General features: G+C 36.1%; 1 protein-coding gene across 2 annotated transcripts in view; it reads right to left on the bottom strand.

Annotated features, from left to right (window-relative positions):
* Window positions 1-21608, bottom strand: part of LOC140162977 (RNA-binding protein 24-A-like) — a 71739-nt gene that overhangs the window by 43340 nt on the left and 6791 nt on the right. The window contains exon 3 of one of the 2 annotated variants that reach the window (XM_072186300.1): window positions 20979-21063. In XM_072186300.1, coding sequence (XP_072042401.1) covers window positions 20979-21063 — 85 coding nt within the window. The remainder of the gene's footprint in view (window positions 1-20978; window positions 21064-21608) is intronic. The other variant, XM_072186301.1, reaches the window with a different exon arrangement.

Below are 21608 nucleotides of genomic sequence, written 5' to 3' on the forward strand. Positions count from 1 at the left end.
AGATGTGTGATAAGTGGTATGGTTTGTAAATCTGTATATAATTAAGTGAGATATAATGAGTAAGATATGCCCTGAATACAGATATTTTAATTAAATGAGATTTTTTGCTCTTATCAAAGATGTAAGACATGTGTGGGTCTTATTCTAGGTTCTTTAAATTTTCTTTAAAAGCTTGCTAATGATGAGATTTTGATATTGATATTGTGATCCACTTTTCAGGAATGAGGAGAAAATAAGTATTAATAGAGCACATGCTGATGTTTATTGATCTCCCTTTGTTTATATCTCAATTTTATACTTTAAAATAGAACCCAAATATTTTTGTATCTTTAAAATTTGCCTAGGGAGCAGCATATTCAAATTTTGTTTTTAAAATTACAGTTGAATCTATTGGCTCCAATATTGCTCAGAAAGACATTCTGAAGCTTTCACCAAAATGAAGTGACCAAGCAAGGTTATGAATAGCGAGGTGAACGAGTGTGATCACTCTCCTGAAATTTGTTCTAAACTTCTTCAGGAGGGTGATGAGTTGCTCACCTGGAAGGTTTGTGATTCAATGAAACCACTCCCCTAACAACTCTCCTATAAACAGAGTTTTTGGTATCTTGACTAGTTTTCAAAAGTCAAAAATTTATACACAGATTATTTTTGTCAAACTAAGAACTGCTGTCCTTCTTACAGAGTTTCTGATTGGTTAAAACATGATTAAAAAATGATTACGCAATATATTTGAAGCGACCAATTAAAACGCAGCATAATATTTAAGCTCAATCTTCTTCTGCCCTAACACCATTCTTACCATGTTGCTGATTGGTTCAATAAAGTTTAAAAGTTTTCTTGTAACCAATCAGAAGGTAGTACCCATAGGGTTAAAGCAACATACATATACCTTCCCTTACCCTCATAGAAACTTGCCACAAATAAGATTAGCCCATTGGCCCAGATCTAGACATGCACATATCCAATTTCTAAGAAAAGGCCCTGTAATGGCCCCTTACACCACATGGATGGCTGTGCCATCCAGTCAATACTAATAGCATCCAATAGATTTTAATATCTCCTATATTATTGTCTTTGAGTGATACTGGGATGGTCTTCCTGACTCTTCCATGTTTTGCAAGTTTTGCGTACGCTTACTATCTGTTGAATAAAATGTAAGCAAATTTTCAGAAAGATGCAGAATTAATGCACCTTGGGAAATATATCATTTAAATACAAAACTTTTTAACAATCCCTTACATGTCAAAATGTTTTAAATAAAAAAGCAAAATTTAAAAACTTCTATCTAAAAAAACACTTTCTTGTATTGAGCAGGAATTTCTTGCAATCCATCCATTTCTTGCAATCAGGATTTTTTTCCCAGGGGAGAAATAAGGGGCAAAGTGAAATGGGAGAAAAGAAAAATCTCTCTTCAAATAAAACCGATTTCGACAAACATTTTGACAAAACTAGTTGGTCCGTCATCACCTTAAAAGTTTCAAATTTCTAGTGACCGGCTGGATGTACTAAACAACACTAATACAACAAATTATGATGGACACAATGTGGCCGGTAGAAAGGTGACAAGCTTCTTCATCCGCACGCATTCCATGGGAATCATCTTAGTTACATAGATCACTTGAAATGGTGGTGCAGTCTTTAGGGTTTAGTAAGGACCAATGTTAGGGCACAGAGCATGGGACAAAGTAGTGGCACACCCATAGGGTGACTTCGAGAGCTCCATCCCTCTCAGTTTTCTGAGAAATCAGTATATTTGTGCCATATTTCAACCACTCAAGACCCCAGCCAGCACAAAGAGACAATTTTAAGAGACACAAAGAGCGGGGAAAACACAAAAAAAACAAAAGTGATGAAGGCTAATAAGTAGGCCCTATAAATAGCAGGGATCATTTCCCAATATACATCACTTTTGGGCCATTGGATCTACATTTGTACAACTTTTGGTCCTCGGTTAGTACCAAGACCATTTCTGAAGAAATAGCACATAAATAGCTTTATAAACCAAACAATGACGTTCAGACTTTTGTGCAACAACATTTAAATGCAAAATTATTTTGATTTAACATTTTGCTTTCTTCTGAAGATAGCTACCCTGAGCTGAAACAACCATAGGTATTTGAGGAGACCTATGATACAACAAAGAGTCACTGAAAAGCTTGTAGCTTATTACTGTGCATAGTTGCTTAATTCCACCACCCACAAAAGAACACATTCTTGCCGATCACAATTTTCCCATTTCGACTCGTACTTGATTCATTGAGACAAATTTCTATACCACAGGGAGTCATGTATCCCTCAGGGGTCATGTTGAGGTCATAACTTGAGGTCAGAGGTCATGCTGTCATTTTTGCGTGGAGCCTATCACTTTGCATGACATGGCACGTGGCAAGACAAAGAAACATCAACCATTTTTGTGGTTGTTTATTTTTTGCAATTCATCAATCAAAACGGAAGACAGTATCTAAAACTTTCACCTTCCAAGATATAAAGTTTCATAACTTGACACAAATTTGCTTCTTCTGAATCAAAAGCCTTAGCTAACTCGAAAATGTTTGTGAAGAACTGCATGAAAATACAAATCTACAAAATGTTTGCACTTGTTAACATATTTATAAGGAGCCCATATTTTGCCATGCTGGAGTGTGTCAAATAATAGATTGGTATCTCCTGCCCTGCACAGTTAACCATGGCTATGCTAAACGGCTACCAACAAAAACGGGGTCATACCTTATATTTTCGCTAAACTTTGCTGCACATCTTTATTGTCATGGCAACTCTAATCAGAATACAGAAAGGTACAAACATTCCCTACCACTGGTTCCACAATTCTTTAGGTTCCATTGCTTCATGTACATGATTTGTTTTTAAATCATTCATTTGTTTTCTGTTGAGTTTTCCTTGCTGATCACATTTGCTTTTGTACCACGCGCAGTCTATGTACATTGTTAGCCAGCATGATGGCCACACATCTACATCTACATGATGGACTGAACCCCGGAACTGAACCTTCTTTGTATAATTCTTGCTACCTACATGTATGTCCAGCAACCTCCATCCAATAATTATTGGAAAGTTACCCATTCCATGTGTTAAAACACCTCATTTATCAAAGCAAAACTGCCCTTTATAATTAAACAAGTTAATTGAAAGAGAGTACCAGCCAAGTATCTCCTGCAGCCATTTTGGAAACATGATAGACCTACCACAAAATATATCGCCATGCCATTATGTTATTTGTTACGATTTGGTTGATTTTAACCAAACATAATTTATAAACTATAAACTTGAGAAACTGGAAGAGGTTTTCTGATATGACATTACGTATTGCACCATTTCAGATATATTTGATATCAAGGCAACAGATGAGCTTTGATACTCGCCACGAGCTTCATTTGCAATTATACATGTAGGGCAGAGATCGCCATAGCGATGTAGTCTTGTGTACAGACTTGACAGTTCTGTGCCAAACGTCAAAGTTAATTAATCATTATGAAACGTGAAACACGACAGGAGTCAGTATCATAACATGTTTAATTTTCAGAACTTCATTCAAAATACAAACCTGAAATTTAATTACTGGTATATTTATCACCTCCATATTTAAATGGCCCATAATAATATCATGGAAATAAGAGAATATTATTATTCTCTTATTTCCATGATAATATTGACTAGATTTGCTAAAAAAGTACTGTAAAATTTGATAATTTTTCATATTAAATTTATTTTGTGCCGTTCACAAATATGTTTCTTTTGTGTAGGCCCTATAGGTCAACATAAAGAATAATCGCAAATTTAAAAACAAATGAAGTAAATCAAAGTGAACAATTTAATGGTAAATTTCTCATAGGCCTACTGGAATTCTGAGTGAAAATTTTACAAACAAAAATACTTGTGAAATTAAATACCACTATATTAAAATGAATACTAACATTACATAGGGACATGGGTGTCAATCGCAGGGGGACATGCCCACCCCTACCTTTCGGCAAAATGGCCCTTTTTTTTGTTCTTTTCAGCCACTTTTTAACAATTCAGGCCGATTGTCCCCCAACATTTCAAGCCGAATTGGTGCTAATGCATAGGGACACACTTAAAATTCTAAAGATGGTGGCGTATGCTCATTGTATCATGTAATTGATTGACATTAATCAGGTGTACCAGTTCAATGTACATTAATTAGGAGCGGATATCTGATATCCATTTCTTTTATTGCTCATTGACAAAGTACAATATGCACAATGTTTAATTGGTTATGTCTATATACATGTTCATCTTCACGAAATAAGCATACATTACCAGCCACATACATGTACCGGTATATTTTATTCTTGATATTCATCTTTCTGACAACACATCATCTCAGTGCCCCCCCCCCCACCCCCGGGCACGTACATCATAATCAGAATTTAGGGCCAATTTATCTATTTTCCTGAAACTCATTAGTCAAAGTTCACATACTATTTACTTTTAAATGTGCACGTGAATCTGCCTGCATATTACATATTTTTAATTTGACCAAATTTTAGTTTAAAATGTTTATGAAATTAACGGGCATTTTGAAATTAAAATGAGCATATGAATATCAGAAGTTTCACTCTCCCAAAATCAATAAAATGTCTATACTCAAAAAGTTATTAACTGAAGTAGGCCTACTTTATAAATAACAAAATATGTAACATTTAAAAAAGATTTAATATTTTAATTATTTAGAAAGGATTGTGTTCATAAAATTACCTTATAAATTGATGCAATTTTATAATTTCCATATTGACCTTTAGTAGTGCATGCTAGCCATGCTTCTACAGTTGAAAGAAAAATGTAGAAATAACTAGTGCTTGTTAAGTTCGCAAAATAATTTCGCTGCAAAAAATAACAGCATTTTAGAGTACAGTAGGCCTAAATATCTCAACGAATCTAATATGTAAATAAACTTGACTTTGGGTTAATCTTTGGTGCTTCAGGAGTTATCATTATGATAACAAAGGTGAGAAGGTTGCACTCAACAATGATAGCATGTATTACATCCAGATCTATTGCTCACATTTAACACTATAATTATGTTAAAGGTTGCGGTATATTCATGTACATTGTTTGAATATACCACCACTTGAATGTGGTTAACCAACTTGGGGGAGAGCCCCACATTAAGTATTATTGTGTCCATTTTAACATGTAGATCCTAAAGATTAAGCACATAGCCTTTTGCAAATATGCTCCAAAAAGTTCACATTTTAAAGATAAAAATCACAAAGGGTCCACTTTTTTTTAAAGTTTTGAATGAAAGTCTAAAAAAAAAAGAGTATCCAAAAGTACATGTAAAGTACATGGGTGAAAGTTCAATTCAGCCTGCAAACCATTTTTTTTTGTCCTCAATAAAGACACACTTTGAAGTCGCACAACCCTCTCCCTCAAAAAGACTGGCTAATTTTAATGCTAAAAATTCAAATTTAATTGTTTCATAATATTTGTCAAGAATGATTTGTCAGGTAAGAAAAGTAATTCCTATCAGATTTGAAAATAGATATCTATATTTTGAAAAAGCCATAAAAATATCTATTTCCAATTCATGAACAGAACATTTGATGCTCAGATTCAGTTTCTGAACTTTTGACCGAACAAATTTACTACATAGGCCTACTTGATATAAAATCATGATGCATGTGATTCGTAAACATTTTTGTGGTGACTTTTATTATTTGTGTCCATTATATTATTATCCTGAAATCTAATATGATGCAAATATTTGTCCAAAAGTCAAGTGCAAAAGTGAAAGCTGAATTATCTTGACCTGGCCCTGACTGATTACACAGCTATAATGGTAAAGCTATACCCACAGGGTTGTCTATTCAGGCACAAGTTGGGCACACTTATTGCCTTATATGGAAGTTACAGAATACACCCTCTTATCAGTCATGCTAGGATCCCAAACATTCTCATACATCAGTACATGGTTCCATGACCCCAATATGTGTGTACACTCATAGAATGACCTTTGCATGTGTTGGGTACAAAAACTCATACTCCACAACTTGAGGTCAATGTTTGAGTTATGGTAGTTAAGTATGGGTTATTGAACTGTGTAATTTGTGATGAGGCTTTTGCTCCAGTGGCTACAGAATCAGAATCCTCCTCAATTGCTACCAGAGTGTCCACAATTTTGCTTGAGGTATAATGGATAGCATCTTGTTCAATGTGGATTTTTAAATTGAAGTGACTGGGTTAAATTATTTACAAAGTTGTTTTTTGATGGTTGTATTGTTCAGGAGATGATTATGGGATGTTAGAGCTGCAGGGAGTTGGGAGGAGAGGAGAAGGTGAATATGGAGAAATGGAAATGGTATTAATGGAGATGGAGAAGATGAAGATTATGAGGATGTGGATGAGGATGGGGATGATGATGATGGTGGTGTTGAAGAGGATGAGAATGGGGATGATGAAAATGATGAGGATGGGGATGATAATTAATGACCAAGATGAAGATTAAGGTGATGATGAAGTAATGATGAAGATGAAGATGAGAATGGGGATGATGATAATGATGAGGATAAGGATGATGGTAATGATGAAGATCAAGATCAACTTGGCAACAGGGGTGATGATGATGATGATGATAATGATGATGATGATGATGATGATGATGATGATAATGATGAGGACGATGATGAAGATGAAGCAATGAATGAAGATAAGGGTGATGATAATGATGAGGACAATGAACACAAAGATGAAGCAATGAGAAAACAAAGGTGATGATGATGATGATGAAGATGAGGAGGAGGAGGAGGAGGAGGAGGACAATATGATGATGAAAAGGGTGATGAAGAAGAAGATGAGAATATTATAATGATGATGATGATATGATGAAGACAAAGATGATGAAGATGAAGATGTAAATGGGGCTGATTATAATGGTGAGGATGATGATGAATGCACAGATGAAGATGAAGCAATAATGAAGAAAAGGGTGATATACATGTATGATGAAGATAAAGATGAGAATGGGGATGATGATATGGTGAAGATGATGATGAACATGAAGATGAAATGAAGCTAAGAGTGATGATGAAGATGGTAATGACGGATTATTGATGGGGATGACGATGATAACTATTGCAGTACGTGATAACGCTCCCTACATTATCAATTTCAAATTGCTATCAATCGAATGGTGGAAAACAAGATGCCCTATTTATATAACCCCATACATCAAACACTTGGATGACATAGACAACTAGACACAACATGCTCATATTTCAAGGCACAGTTCTTTAACCCCAATACATTTGCACATTCATTGAATAACCTTTGAAAATTTGGGGACAAAAACTCATACTCTGCACCTTGAGGTCAAATTTTGCACTATGTTTGTTTAATTGAGGTTATTGAACTATGCCATTGGGATGAGAACATTGTGGTCCATAGTGAATCCAACACAGGAATCCACTACACCACTTCACCTATCAAAATCATTTAACGCAAAAAAAAACCCATCACTTTTTGCTCCTCTTAAAACGTCACTGCACATTTTGCTCTTCTCACAGCTGTCATAGACCAACATACTCCTCACTCTAACATTCAATACATTGTACATGACTATGTTATTCTTACCAGTCACATACATAGAGCTTCTGCATTTGTTTTGCTTGCCTCCATCCACCCAGCCCAAGATTCTTTTAAGTCCATTTTTTTTCTGCGACTCAATTTTTGAAAGTTGAAAGTCCTCTTAAATAACAGCACTTAACTGAAATTTCTTTAGTAATAATTGTAATAGTCAAGCTAAATTGGATCGATAATGTTGCATTCTACTTTTTAGGTGACATTTTTAAAGCGTGAGAATACTATGAAAATTGATGAAGTGTTAAAAATTTGTCGTTCCCGACTAGGCAACGATAATGTAACATTACATGTGGAATGCATGCCTAGTCCAACTATACACAAACTTTACACAGATGGGAACCATGTCTTGAGGCGTACGCACACAACTCAATGGTATGGTACAAGAACGTAGCATGCACATTTACATGGTATTTATTTCCTATTTGAACTCCCATTTAGATATATTGATGTACAGAGAAAGATCATGCTGGACAAACCAAAATTCAAAAAATATTTAATAGTTAAAGGAGGATTTCGTGATCCTAGCATCCTCTTTTTATGACATGTTTCAGTACATATCCACGAAAAAAGCATATTCCCAAAATTTCAGTTGATTCCGATTTTGCGTTTTGCGAGTTATGCATGAATATGTATTACACTGCTCCATAGACAATACATTTGTACGTTGTAATTTCGTTCTGGTGCACCAGAACGAAATTCAGATTTCACGATATCTTAGCTAAACGATTTAATCTGCAAGAGATATTTTGTACATAAACATTATGTAGCCAGAGGTTTCCAGCGATATAAAAATCTCAACTTTTTTTTGAGAAAAGTGGGGGATGAGGCTGTGGATCACGAAATGCCCTTTAACTTTTCATTAGAGTAATTATTATTTTGCTGTGTAAAATTAAATATTTAAGCTTTTCTTCTTATCCTAAGATTCTTTTATTACTTATATATTTTGTTTTTGTTTTGTTTTTAGAGGAGAGCGTAATAAATAAATAAATTGGCTCTTATTTTGCAGAAAGTTCGCTGCACAGCTGCGGATCATCATCATCATCATCACTATCATCTCCCGGTATCATCCTCATTCCTCCTCCTCACCATCACTTGGTGGATGAGATAAATCAATTACACAAGCTGTAATATTACATATTTAATTAAATTAAAATTACATCTTCTTTAAAGATGTCATTATAAATCAAACTTGAATAATCACAATTTTATTGCCAAAAGGTCATTGGTATGAGTTTTTGTATTTTGAAGATGACAAGTTTATACAAAACATCAACTGGAATTAAACTACCCTCATGCAACCCCTAACCCTAACTCTACCCATGACCCTAAATTTCTATACTTTAATCCTAGCACTATCCTAATTATTATGCCCTTAATCCTATCGATAGTTCGATACCTCTAACCTTAATTTTGCTCCTAGAACTAAAGGTAATCTTAATTCTGCTCCAGATCTAACCCTAATCCAAAGTCTGGTGTGAGCCCTGAATTGAGAAATTAGCCCATATTTCTGTAATCTTTTGAACAACACACATTTCATCCACAATCAAAATCAACTGAAACCATGATGTCGGGTCAAGAAAAGGAAAAGCAAAATATAATTCAATTTTTGTACAATTTTCATCATCCATGCCTTATATGGTCACACCACTGGCCTTAGGGTGACAGGCTGTCAGTTATCAGTCTTAAGGTATTGTTGAGTTCTTAAATTTGTAAATGAACTGTTGTATAGTGATATCTGTATACTAAAGTGGCCCTAAATGAGTTGGTATCACCATACGAATCTCAACATGCCAATCTTCAAGTACACAGTTCCTTAACCCCCAATATGCTTGTACACGCATAGAATGACCTTTAAATGTGTTGGGTACAAAAACGCATACCCCAGAACTTAAGGTCAAATTTTAAGATATACTTGTTATATAGGGGTTAACACCAGTGGTGCTGACTATGAGACCATTTTGGGCTCATAGTGTATATTTCAGAGTATAAATACGAAGCTCGTGGAAGATGCAAACCCCAGCAGGGGATTTAATTGAAACGAACGTGTCTGGTATATCCACGTGGTTGGAATCATGCTAGTTTAGGTTCACTTGAAAGGACGTTGAGTCAGGCTTGTGTTATTATGGGAGTATGTGGGATACATGTGCAATGACCTGGGCATACATGTACCGTACATGAAATGTTGTTTTGGCATATTGACTGATGAGATTCTATGATGAAATTTAAAATAATAAACAACAAGTACAGAAAATTATCTGAGTGTAGCCATTAGCATTTTCCAGTACAGTTTCTCAAAAATATGTACATTATGTGAAGAATTCAGATGTAAGAACTGATATATATCTTTCTCAATTTGAGATATTCAAAGCAAATATAATTGCTCAAATATAAGAAGATAATAAGAAGACATGTGTTACTTTTGATAAAATTTTCAAAACTTCTGTGAGATTTTCAAAGTTGGGTGACATTTAAAAGTTTTAGGGCAGATGTTGGTAGCCTTGAAGGAGAATTTTGTGATTCTAGCATCCCGCTCTTTTTATGGTATGTTTGAGAATATCCATGGAAAAGTTTATTCCCAAAATACAAATTTGACAATATTTTTTCAAAGTGAGGGGTAAGCCTGTGGATCACAAAATGCCCCTTTAACTAAAAAAAAGTTTGAAAATGGCATGTATCGGTTATCTGCTTAATCATTGGCCCCTGAACATGTTTAAAGCAAACTGCATATGTAACATCTTGGTCGTTTTATTTTAATCATGTTCATGGGCCCAACGATGACAGATTCCTTTGTTTCTGGCATAAAGATGTTCCCGACTCACAACATCTGCATTCTGCAATCATGTCTTCTGCTATATACTCACTAAACATCTCATACATGCTCATCTGTAATGTTTTTCATTTACATTCATTGAATGACCTTTCAATATTGGATACATGAACTCATACTCCACAGTATGAGGTCAAATGTTAGGATAACATTGTTGCATTGAGATTTATGAACTTTGCCACTGAGAAGAGGTCATTTCTCCATTGAAGGTCAATATCAAGATGTCTTCATAGTATCATCATCATCAATGTGTTCCTCATTGCTGGAGATCAAACATAAACATCAGTTTGACTGGTCTGTACAAGAAGTGGGTAAGTGCAATAGCTGCCATGTATAGCTGCCATGTGATTACTTTCTGTAAATATGCCAAATGTTCACATGGCAGCTATTGCACTTACCCACTTCTGGCACTGAGTAGTCGAGTTGTTCATCATTTCTTTGAATCAAATCCTTTAAATGTCCAATGTCTAACTCATAATCACCATTGTCAATCAATGTCCACTCTACCATATGGTACAAGATGGGATATGCTACACCAATCGGAATTGGACAGAATGAATTTACATGAACACCATGTTTACATGCATGGAAAGTTGAATTGCTCACATTGACATTTTGAATGAATAATCAGGGGCGCCAGAAGATTTTTAACATGGGGAGGGGGCTGACAAACTGAAATTTTGTTGATGAGCTGTTGTGGGGAAGTCTAAAAGGGGATTCCACCTCCAATACATGAAATTGAGCAAAAGTAGGTCAATTATGGCACTTTTTCTGGTATCTAATCACAATTTTTACTTCAGTTCATCTGGAATTATTTGGTTGATGGTATTCAAGCCCCTGCACCCAAATTATTGGGGAGCTGACAGCTGAGCCCCCACTAGCCTACTGGTTCCGGAGCATATCAAGCGAAATAATGTTTTCAAAATTCACATTTTGCATGTCTATCCACAACAAGCATAGATTACTAAAATAGCTTAAAAATGTTCGGATTAACCTGTGAAACATTGCGTCTTATAAAAGCATCCGACAACATAAGACGGCCATCTGCAGTCATCATGAGCATGCTGATTTGTACATATCATTCCAACTATAATCCATAGGAAATAATACATCTATGAATCATGGGCAACAACATCTATCCACTTGGTCTACACGTTATAGAGTCCAGTTGATATATGGAAGGGTTGAACTTCTGAGAGTTCCAAATCTTGGTGATTTCATTCCCGGGATTTCATTGAGGTTCAGGCTTTGAAAATGCACTAGTTTTGAGTTGCAAGTCAACTCAGAGTGGATTCATACTCGGTGGTTGCAACTTTCAATGAGTATCCCTCAAATGCAATTACACTCAGTACCACCACTGTGCACAATGGCGTCAGAATATTTCCAACAGGGGGGGGCTGACAAAATCATATTTTGTTTATGACCTGTTCTGAGGGTGCCCAAGGGGGTTCCACCTCCGAGGTAGAAAAAATTGGTAAAAACAGAGGTCAAAATGGCTTTTTTTCCAGTATCTAATCACAATTTTTTACTTCACCTAGAAGTATTGGTGGGGTGCTGAAAGGTATTCAATTCACCCAAATTATTGGGGTAGGGGCCTATCCCCATGCAGTTCCGAAGCCTATGCCATGTGAAGATGAATTTTAAAAGATGTTTTTATCAACTTGCAAACACTGATCATCAGCGAATGCAACCTTCGCTAGCTACATATTGCAATTGGTTACAGAATATCACTCAGAGTTTCAAACCCTCAAAGGTTCTTCATCGTCTGAACATGACTTTAATACGATTCTGATTTTACAGACAACATGAAAAGTCATCAAGGTAGGATCAAAGATAGAGACTGGGATGAGACTCCATGTATAGGGTGTAGATTGAGTATTCAAAGATACATGCATGGCCAGACTTATTTGGCACTTGATGGTTGCATCCAGGGTATGTAGGTTTTTGGTAAGATCCTTTCTTGGCTGCGAATCCATCAGCCAAAAGGCCTATTTACCAAAATAGGATTCAAATACCATTAAAAGTATTATTTTAATCAATTTTTGGCTAGTATCAATTAATAGTGCACCGTACATGGCTAAAGGTGTGATGTGAGCACCATAATACATTACATTGATAGTGTGTGCAGCAATAAGAGTCCACAATGCTCATTCTCCACCTGAAGGCATATAAACCTACACTTGCATTTGCCCCCCCCCCCCCAAATATTTTCTTGCCCCCACTTTTGAGGCAAAACCCCAAAAATCACGTAAATTTCCACTTTTTGCGGCAATTTTTGCATAAAATTGGCCAATTTTGCCCCCTGAAATTCACTTTGCCCCCCAAAAAAAAAAAAATTCCTGCCGCCGCCACTGGTGGGGTGGGGTAGGGGACTCATTTGCTGGACCTAGTGACCCTCACCCCAATTTTGGCACATATCAATATCATGGGTCATCCTCCAGAAGACGGCTCAAGTAGCTTTCAGTTTGATATCGTCTGCTCATTTTCTCACTAAACAATTTTCATGGCTCCATAAACAAGAAATTCTTTTAAAAAGGCATTGGGAATAATGGCATAGCTTAATAGCCTTTGTGACAACTTTCTGTCACACCTACATGTAGTACATACATGTTGACACACATGATGTACTAACCATTTAATTGATGTCAATATTTGAAGTTGAGTCGTCTTCTTGTTTTATATTGTCCTAACAAGAATGTTAACTGCTTATTAATGCTCTGCGTGCTAGCCATGCGCTGCAACGGAAAAGTTCAAGTTTTTTGAAATATTTTCTCAAAATATCAAGAGCTATCATAAGAACTACTGAACCAATACTAGGCTTGTTTGGACTCATTTTGATGCAATTTTCATGCTGGTTCCAAATATGGTCATGAAAATTTACATTTTTGAAATATTTGAATTTTAAAAAAAATTTGAAACTTGTCGTCTGCAGTCGACACCCGCGTGAAGAGAGTTAAGCAACTCATTAAAAGGTCATCAATGGAAACAAGAGACTGTTAATGACATTCAAATGCTCATGAATGGTTCCAGACAACAAAAGGACACCCAGTACAGTACACCCATCTCACCATAACCATCTTGTGATTTTGTATTGTTACATATTACCAGCAAAGAACCCCTCACATAGGCATCACGGGCATAACCAGCAGGTGGGCATATACTGCACCCTCGGAAATGGGGGTGGCAGAGGGGCATCCTTGGAAAATTCGGATGGAAGCTGGATTGAAATCAGCCATTTTTGGATCACGATTCTCTTTCAAAGAGGGTCGGTTGTCACAGGAGCTGTGGGCCAAGATGTGAAGTTTCCGGGACAACTGTTTGCACATAATTGTCCATTTTACACTATTTTAGCCCGAAATCAAGGTGAAAATGTTTACTGGACCAGGTAAAAAAGAATCCCAGGGCAATTGAATTCTGGTTGTTTCTGCCAGTAGATGGAGCTGGCCAGCCTGATTAGAAGTGGACACACTGTAAACTTGGCAATGACTAGGATTTTGCCTCCTCTGAATGACCAGTTGTTTTCTGAAGTTGAAACAGAATACCGGTATTCTTGAACGTATGCATCTTTGAGGAAAATGAGCAAATTCCTGTGTCATATTGTCATTCAAAGCATTTAAGCTTAAAAAATTCTGATCGTGCATATGCGACTCTACAGAGTCTGCGCATTGTGTCATTATGCATGCATCTTTTTGCATCAATTATGTCGGGCTGGGAAATAAATGCAAGTTCATGTCCTTGACATTTAAATTCAAAAAGGCCAAGATCAATATCCTTTTTCAAGGTCATTGCACATATACCTTCGGGGTAAGGATACTGTGAGGAACAATTACCCTAAGGGTAAGGATACCTGTCTGGTCAGAAACATCAAAGCTAAATTATATGCATCCTAATTAATAAATGTATGAACATTTAACAACCTGGTCCCTGGTATCACTGGGTATAGTCTCCACATTCTTGACCCAGACTGCTAAGAGACTTTCAATCTGTTCAATTTGAAAAGACTCACTGATGAGCAAAGTCATGAAACATTGAGGTTTGATGCTGCTGTTGTCGTCTGCTATAAATCGTCTGCTATCATGCACATTAGCGTAAACAGGAATGGGTGACCCTTGGAGGGAGGGGAGGGACTCATAATAGTCCAAAATAGGATGATGTTGCATGTCTTTGCAAAAGACCTGGGGGTGGGGCAGTAGCATAGCCAGGATTTTTGTGTGAGGGGGGCAAAGCCAAATTTTCATCCCCAATTGACAATTTAATTTATGTTTGTCTCATTTTTAAAAGTCATTTTAAGGACACTTCACTCTTTGCCATCTCCATTTTATCCTTGAAAAATTTCTGTGGGGAAATTTGCCCTCCCCAGTTTCCCCTGGCTATGCCCCTGATATGTGCATTCTCTGTACCCATATGCTCCTGATGCCCCCTCGGTTCCAAAATCCTGGCTACGCCACTGCACATATCCAATTAAATTTTGTTACATCACTAAGCCTTGCCATGTTGTCAATAAATATTTGTTAATAAGCATTATAGAATGTAAAGTATTATGATTGCAACAATTTGCACCATCTAAAATCTTTCTAATTAACCAAGATCAAGTCCATAGGCTACATGGATCTCCACAAGATATTTATGAAGTGTACAGTCATTAATAATAAATGAAGTTTATTCTGATTAGTGCAGGGCTGCATCTAATTAGCAAATTCATTCCAATCTCTAGCTACAAGTAGGGATGACCATCATAATTTCATGTTGCCCCTATTGCTACAAAAGATTGTTTTCTGGAAAGAACTTATCAACAGAAGTATTTTGGTGGTTAAATGGTCAAAATCGGTCAAAAACTTTTGAATTATGAATTTTCAAAGTTTCCCATTCTGACCGGTCATTGGAAGCGAAATATAGCAATGTGAGCAAAATTGGTATAAGCATATATTTACCTTTTATATTTCTTTATTTTAATATATATGCAAACATGAAACAAGCATATTGTGAAAGTATCAAAGGGTTTCTTATGAAATGGCACTTTACTAGTCAATAGCATTGAGTATTTCTTCAAACCGAGGCACTAAAATCATGCTTTTAGAAAACATTTGCCAAAAACCATCCATAATGGCCAAAGTGGCACAAAATCAAAAGTCCAGGTGAACTTTTTTTCCACAACAATATACACTACACATAAGAAAAATACTAATGTACTACAAGGGATTTTCAACATAGGAATCCAAACAATCAAGTACCAACATGCACAGCTTTGTCCTGATATCACTTCTGGGGTTTTAACAAAATGTTTAACCTCTATTGTGATTGGCAGCAGCATAAGGTATCTCTTTGATAGCTGATAATGTCCAGCCATTCAGCAAGTGGCTAATAACTGACCTTGATAGGCTTGAATGAACACTGTCATCTGCTTCAAAACCATCACAACTAGGACCTGGTCACTCCATAATGCTACAGGGAGCACAATACTTTAACAATGGAGTGAAAGACTCATTATTGATTAGGCGCGTATTTTAAAAGTACAGCTCCTGTGCGTGTATAGCAGCAAGTCAGTGCAGATGGTAAAAATATAAGAAAATGTTTAGGGTTGAAATCAGGTGAAAAATACATCAAATGAGCACGAAACTTCACATTTATGTTCAGAAAGGTGTCTTCTTAGCATGATTCGAAAGGAATATGGAAATTCCAAAGGGAAGCTGGTGATTTAATTTTTAACTCAAGATCTACTTGTTCAATTTTTTAACCTTTGTACAAAGGGTATGATAGAGGTATTACTGGCAACTCTACCAAATTTCAGCTCAGTAGGCCACGTTTTTCACCTGAAATTATTGACATGAATATTTTGTGCCATTCTTGAGCAGTGCTGAACTCAGCCACTGGCAATTAAGCGCACTGTGGTGATGGACCAATTTTGATTCGCACTTACAGGAAAATTAAATAAGTTATATTGCTGTAATTTGCAAGATAGTTACAAAATATAATTGGCATTAACTTCCCTAATTTTTACAGAAAGATATTGAAAAATAAAAGAATGAGATCAATTTAGAAATGTCTGTGCAAGCAGTGCACAGTTGAGCTCCCTGCATGTCTATGGGAGTGTTCTAATCAAGTTGATGGTTCATTGGTCATCCCTACTACAAGCCCTCAGTGGGGTAGCAAAAGGGGAAGAAGGGGGGGGGGGGCATGGGCAAAGCTTGGCAGGGGGCAGTCCCCCCACCTTGGAAAAAGTCCCCGCTACGCCACTGCAAGCCCTCATCAATTTTCCCGAACTCATTATTCAAATGAAGACACTTTCTCGAGCCACAATGTTTACGTCTCGTATAAAGCTTACCCCAACATTCGGCCATTGTGATTGTCACTGAGGAATCATCCGGGGAAATCATCATCAAAATCAACTATTTGAGTATACTTTACGATGCTACAATGGGTACGACGAATACATGCAGTGGAAGTGGAGTCCATCACAATCTCCTACTTTGACTTTCCAATGATCTTTCTTTCTGGAAGCAAATTTGGTCACCAACATCAACAAGTTTTTGGCCAACATGCATCCTAGATACGGCACGACCGATTCAGAATACGCAACATTGCGCACCTGTTCGGTCGTAAAATGGCATGTCATGTAAGGCGTAAGTTCCAATTTCATCCGCAAACTCTTCGGTCAGGTCTCGTGATGAATCAATGAATGAATTTTCGGCGTTGCGCCACATCTAACGCTCTGATAATTATTATACCTTGCTGGTGATGATTTTCCTTCCTTGCATAGGCCTACTAATAATTTTAATACTTGCTGGTGATACGTTTTCCGAGCTTCGTTTATCTTAAGTTATTGTTGAAATAAATACGTGAATAAAAACAAAATTGTAAGATATTGGAAGTTATCGTGAAGAAATTTCTAACGACTACTCCCCCATTTTTCTTTGATATGATGAATGCTATACAATGTAGGCCTATGTAGGCCCTACTATTTTTTTTTGACTAAGTAGACTCTGTACTTGCCTCACAGGCTCACAGTGACACATATAGCATATGCCCTATAGGCCTATACCTCAACGAATGGAATTGATAATTTACATTAGGCCTTATCCATGCACGCGATTCTTTTAGCAAATGACATTTTATCATGTCACATTATATACTTATGATAAAGCACATTGAATGACTGACCAACCTTCATTCGCAAAAGCTAGACGTTAAATGTTTCAGTTACACATATCACACTTCTGTTACCTTTCGACTTGCCTTTTTACTTATATATTAACTAGTTATTAATGCTAAGTCCTATTCATTGCACGCAATCTTTAATGGTGATCTTCAACGCCGACAGATTTTTGCCGGATACAAATTTGTCCATGTTATAGCTATAAAAAAAAGTTAGACAGCCTGACATACTGGTATTGGTCATGACGGTGTTAGGTGCTGCGTAATGGTGTAGTTTAACATGGTGTAAAGTCGGCGTGATCTTTAGCAAATTTTGTGTTGGTATGTGTTGAAGCGTCATTGCTGATTTGATTTAAGATGCTAATAGCGTCATGCATGCAAAGTTTACAGAGTGACCTGTTTTGTAAGGACTCTAACAACATTTGAAAAGTCCTATACGAAGTTTGGGTTGTGTTTTATGGTGATGATGATGATTTCAACGATGATGATATTAATGATGATGATTATGATGATGGTGATATTAATGATGATGATATTGATGATGATGATGATGATGATACTGATGATGATGATAATATTAATGATGATGATGATGAGGAGGAGGAGGAGGAGGAGGAGGAAGAGGAGAAGGAGGATGATGATGATAGATGGTGATTTTGGGCCTACACGCATGCATGCACGAGTATTTTATAACTTAAATGCAAACACTAATCATCAGAAAATGGCGCACTTTTATACAATTGCAAATACAGAAGAGACCCCATCTCGTCGATACTTGCAGATTATGTCAGATAACAAAATTCAATACACAAAAATGGTATCTCACAGAATAATAAGAGCACTAAATTATTCATAAATTCATAACCCATTCAATGTACCTCAAAATATCGTATGTCTACAAACTTTGCATAGACTTTCAATCCTCTGGATGTCCAATAATTTTCTATTGTACGGACCTCAAATGATATTGATCAAAATACATCTGTAGAAAATAAGAACTTTGGAATTCGATATGCAGTTGGCCAATAATCGATTATTATACTGTCTTATTATCATCAACATGTCGTTCGTGAAATTATTGTTCTCCAACTATAATGATTTGTTCTTATAGTCAACTGTGCATATAGTTTTCATCATTTCTATACTATTATTATGTATACTAGTACCATTGAAAGCTTCATATTTTTCATGATTTACAGGCGTCTCCAAATGGAGTCTCACATTTAAGATGTTTTTAAAGTATAATGAACTGCAACTTGTGACAAATTCGTTAATACTTTTTTTACACAGGGCAAATTATCCCCAACACACATTTGCGGCCTAACAATTCATATTGGTTTATAATCAAAACACACGTCAGAAGAACTCACTGAAAATCAAGAATCATGACAGTAAACACCGCAATTCCTGGTTTAAAAACACCACAAGCAAGAGAAAATATATAGAAACACAAGAGATAGAGAAGAAATGAACCAGAGCTAAATTCAGTTTTACACAATTATGTTTTAGAAATACTGCACACGCATGCTCAATGGAACTAAATGGGAAACTAAAATGGCGATCATTATTATTATGACACGTCATATCAGCATGTTATTCAGGCCGATTTGTAGTGTAATGAAGAAAAAAAACAGAAAAAAAAATAATAATAATAAAAGCAAACTGCATGATTTTGTGATCGCTAGAAAAAAGTACCACTAAAATGGGGAAAAGGATCTTATGAACTCCTACAAGTTAAAGAAGAAAAAAATCTGGAATTAGCACTAAATGATGGGATACAAAAAAACAACCAAAAAATAATAAAAACGCCAAAAAAATCACGCCAAAGAAGTGTGCACACGGTGAAGGAAAATGCTGTTTTAATTCCATTCGTTTCCATGACAACGCAAACAATGATTTGAAAAAAGATAAAAAACATGTTTAAAAGTCAATAAAACAATAAAACACCATTCAATTCACGGCAGACTTTCAAAAGGGCCAACCTTTTTTTGTCTTTTTAGACTGTGAATGTAATCTCCCCAACAGAGTTAAATGGTTGGCGTGCATGTCTTCACCACCATCAGATAGTAGCCAGCCGGCCTCTTTTTTGATGGCTATCTTTATCCTGCAAATCCCGGGTGCAAATCCCAGTACTCCGTGTAAGCACACCTCTTCGGGCGGGGTGTCATGGCGGGCGAGCAGGCACAGTGAGTGGGCCAATCGATGTTGATGCGGCATGTTTGAAAGCAATTTTGCCAGCTAGCTTTTAACTGCAAAGCCTATTATGATAGGCCTACCAAAATCCTATATAGCCAAAGCAAAGTTAAAGAAAAATAAACAAGACTGAAAAAAGGGCATAGAATTTACTATATGCGTGTTTTTTACATCCAGATATTTACAACCCCTCTCTTTTGTTCAGTTTTTCAAATAATATAATGTAGAAATAAACTTCTGCAAGAAGAAAAGTATTTCTTACGAAAGGTCAAAGCGAGTATCCATTTATACGTGAGCCAAAGTTTGGTCATTATATTAAACGAGACGAGGCGTGAAAAGGGAGCACAGAGTTTGCACGTGTACTAAGTACTCATTTGAATTCAAACTGACAGTCCAGACCCGTGGACCATCTATGGGTATAGTGATAAATGTGTCGGGATATAATATCATAGTATGAACAAATCAACGGCGTGTGGACCCATCACAGCGGGTTAAAGTCAGATATAGAACGGTACCTAAATTATTTATCGGATCAAATTTTTTTTGACCAAGCAAAGTTTAGTTGCATTTAGTATTCGTTTCACATTGATTGGAATAACTTTTTTTTTATTATACGAGTATAACTTGGTATTAACTGTCAGGAGAACTGCAACGTATTCTTACATGAGATTTAAAAAAATGTAAATATTAACAATTGATAAGCAAGCGTGGCAGAAAATAAATTCATTCTGATGTGGTATTTGTTTATTACTTATTACTTGGCAAATAAATTACCATAATCAGTGAAAAATAACATTGCTCTATAGACTTCTATTGAATTTTTTGGACGAGCAATTAATGGGCACGTTTTATGAATAAGTAACTCAAGTAATACAGTTTTTTTTTACTATCTTACAGTTTTACATCAACGTTACGTTAAAAAATGATGATGAATATAATTATAACGTTCAATCGATACGTCTTGATACATCCCGATTAAATCTGATCCTAATACTAGAAAATTTTAACAATCTGTACCAAAAACGTTCCTTTTGCGTCGTTTCAACATGCTAAAAGTTGTTCCCGGACCTTCAATTCCGTTACCGGTACATCCGACGTACTTCGGCGTAGTTCAAATCTTGTTGCGACATGATATCAATTTTAATCAATTAAATGGTAAAACTGACAAATACTCATGATGACTTACCCGTAACTCTGTTGGATTAGCATAGGTTGTTGTACGGCTGCTTGTCTCGCCATGGCCAGTCGCATCGCATCCACTGGATAAGTAACACCAATAAAAAGTAAGACATAGAAAAGTATAAAATGAATTGTTTTGTTTCAAATTTTGTTTTAAAAAATTCCAAAATTTCAGAAATGTAAATTTTCAAGAAAATATTTGGAATCAGCATGAAAAATGCATTACAATGAGTACAAACAAGCCTTGTATCGGTTATGCAAAACTATTTTCAAGTCATCCCGTCCTTCTGACCAATGTTTCACGAACAAAGTTTTCGCAATTGAATAAAGAGTTAGGGAATAGTATTCGCTATAAAATGTTATTGAGATACCAGAGAAGATGTGAAACAAACTACCGATTGAATAACGGATACTTGATGAAAGCATTAGACATCGATAAAAAGGGTGAACCAGGCTTCATACTGCCGTTATTGTTTTAATTTGTCCAAGCCGGCTGAAAAATGATCATGACTAATGATAACGGGTTTTTTTTGTCAAAGAATAATTATTTTACTATCAATTTTGTAAGCTGCAACTAACGTAGCAATGTCATACTAATTACTATGATGAAACATCGGTATATTTTTTGTTCAATTTG

This window comes from Amphiura filiformis, chromosome 10 (genome assembly GCF_039555335.1).
Source record: "Amphiura filiformis chromosome 10, Afil_fr2py, whole genome shotgun sequence".
Taxonomy (NCBI): Eukaryota; Metazoa; Echinodermata; class Ophiuroidea; order Amphilepidida; family Amphiuridae; genus Amphiura; species Amphiura filiformis.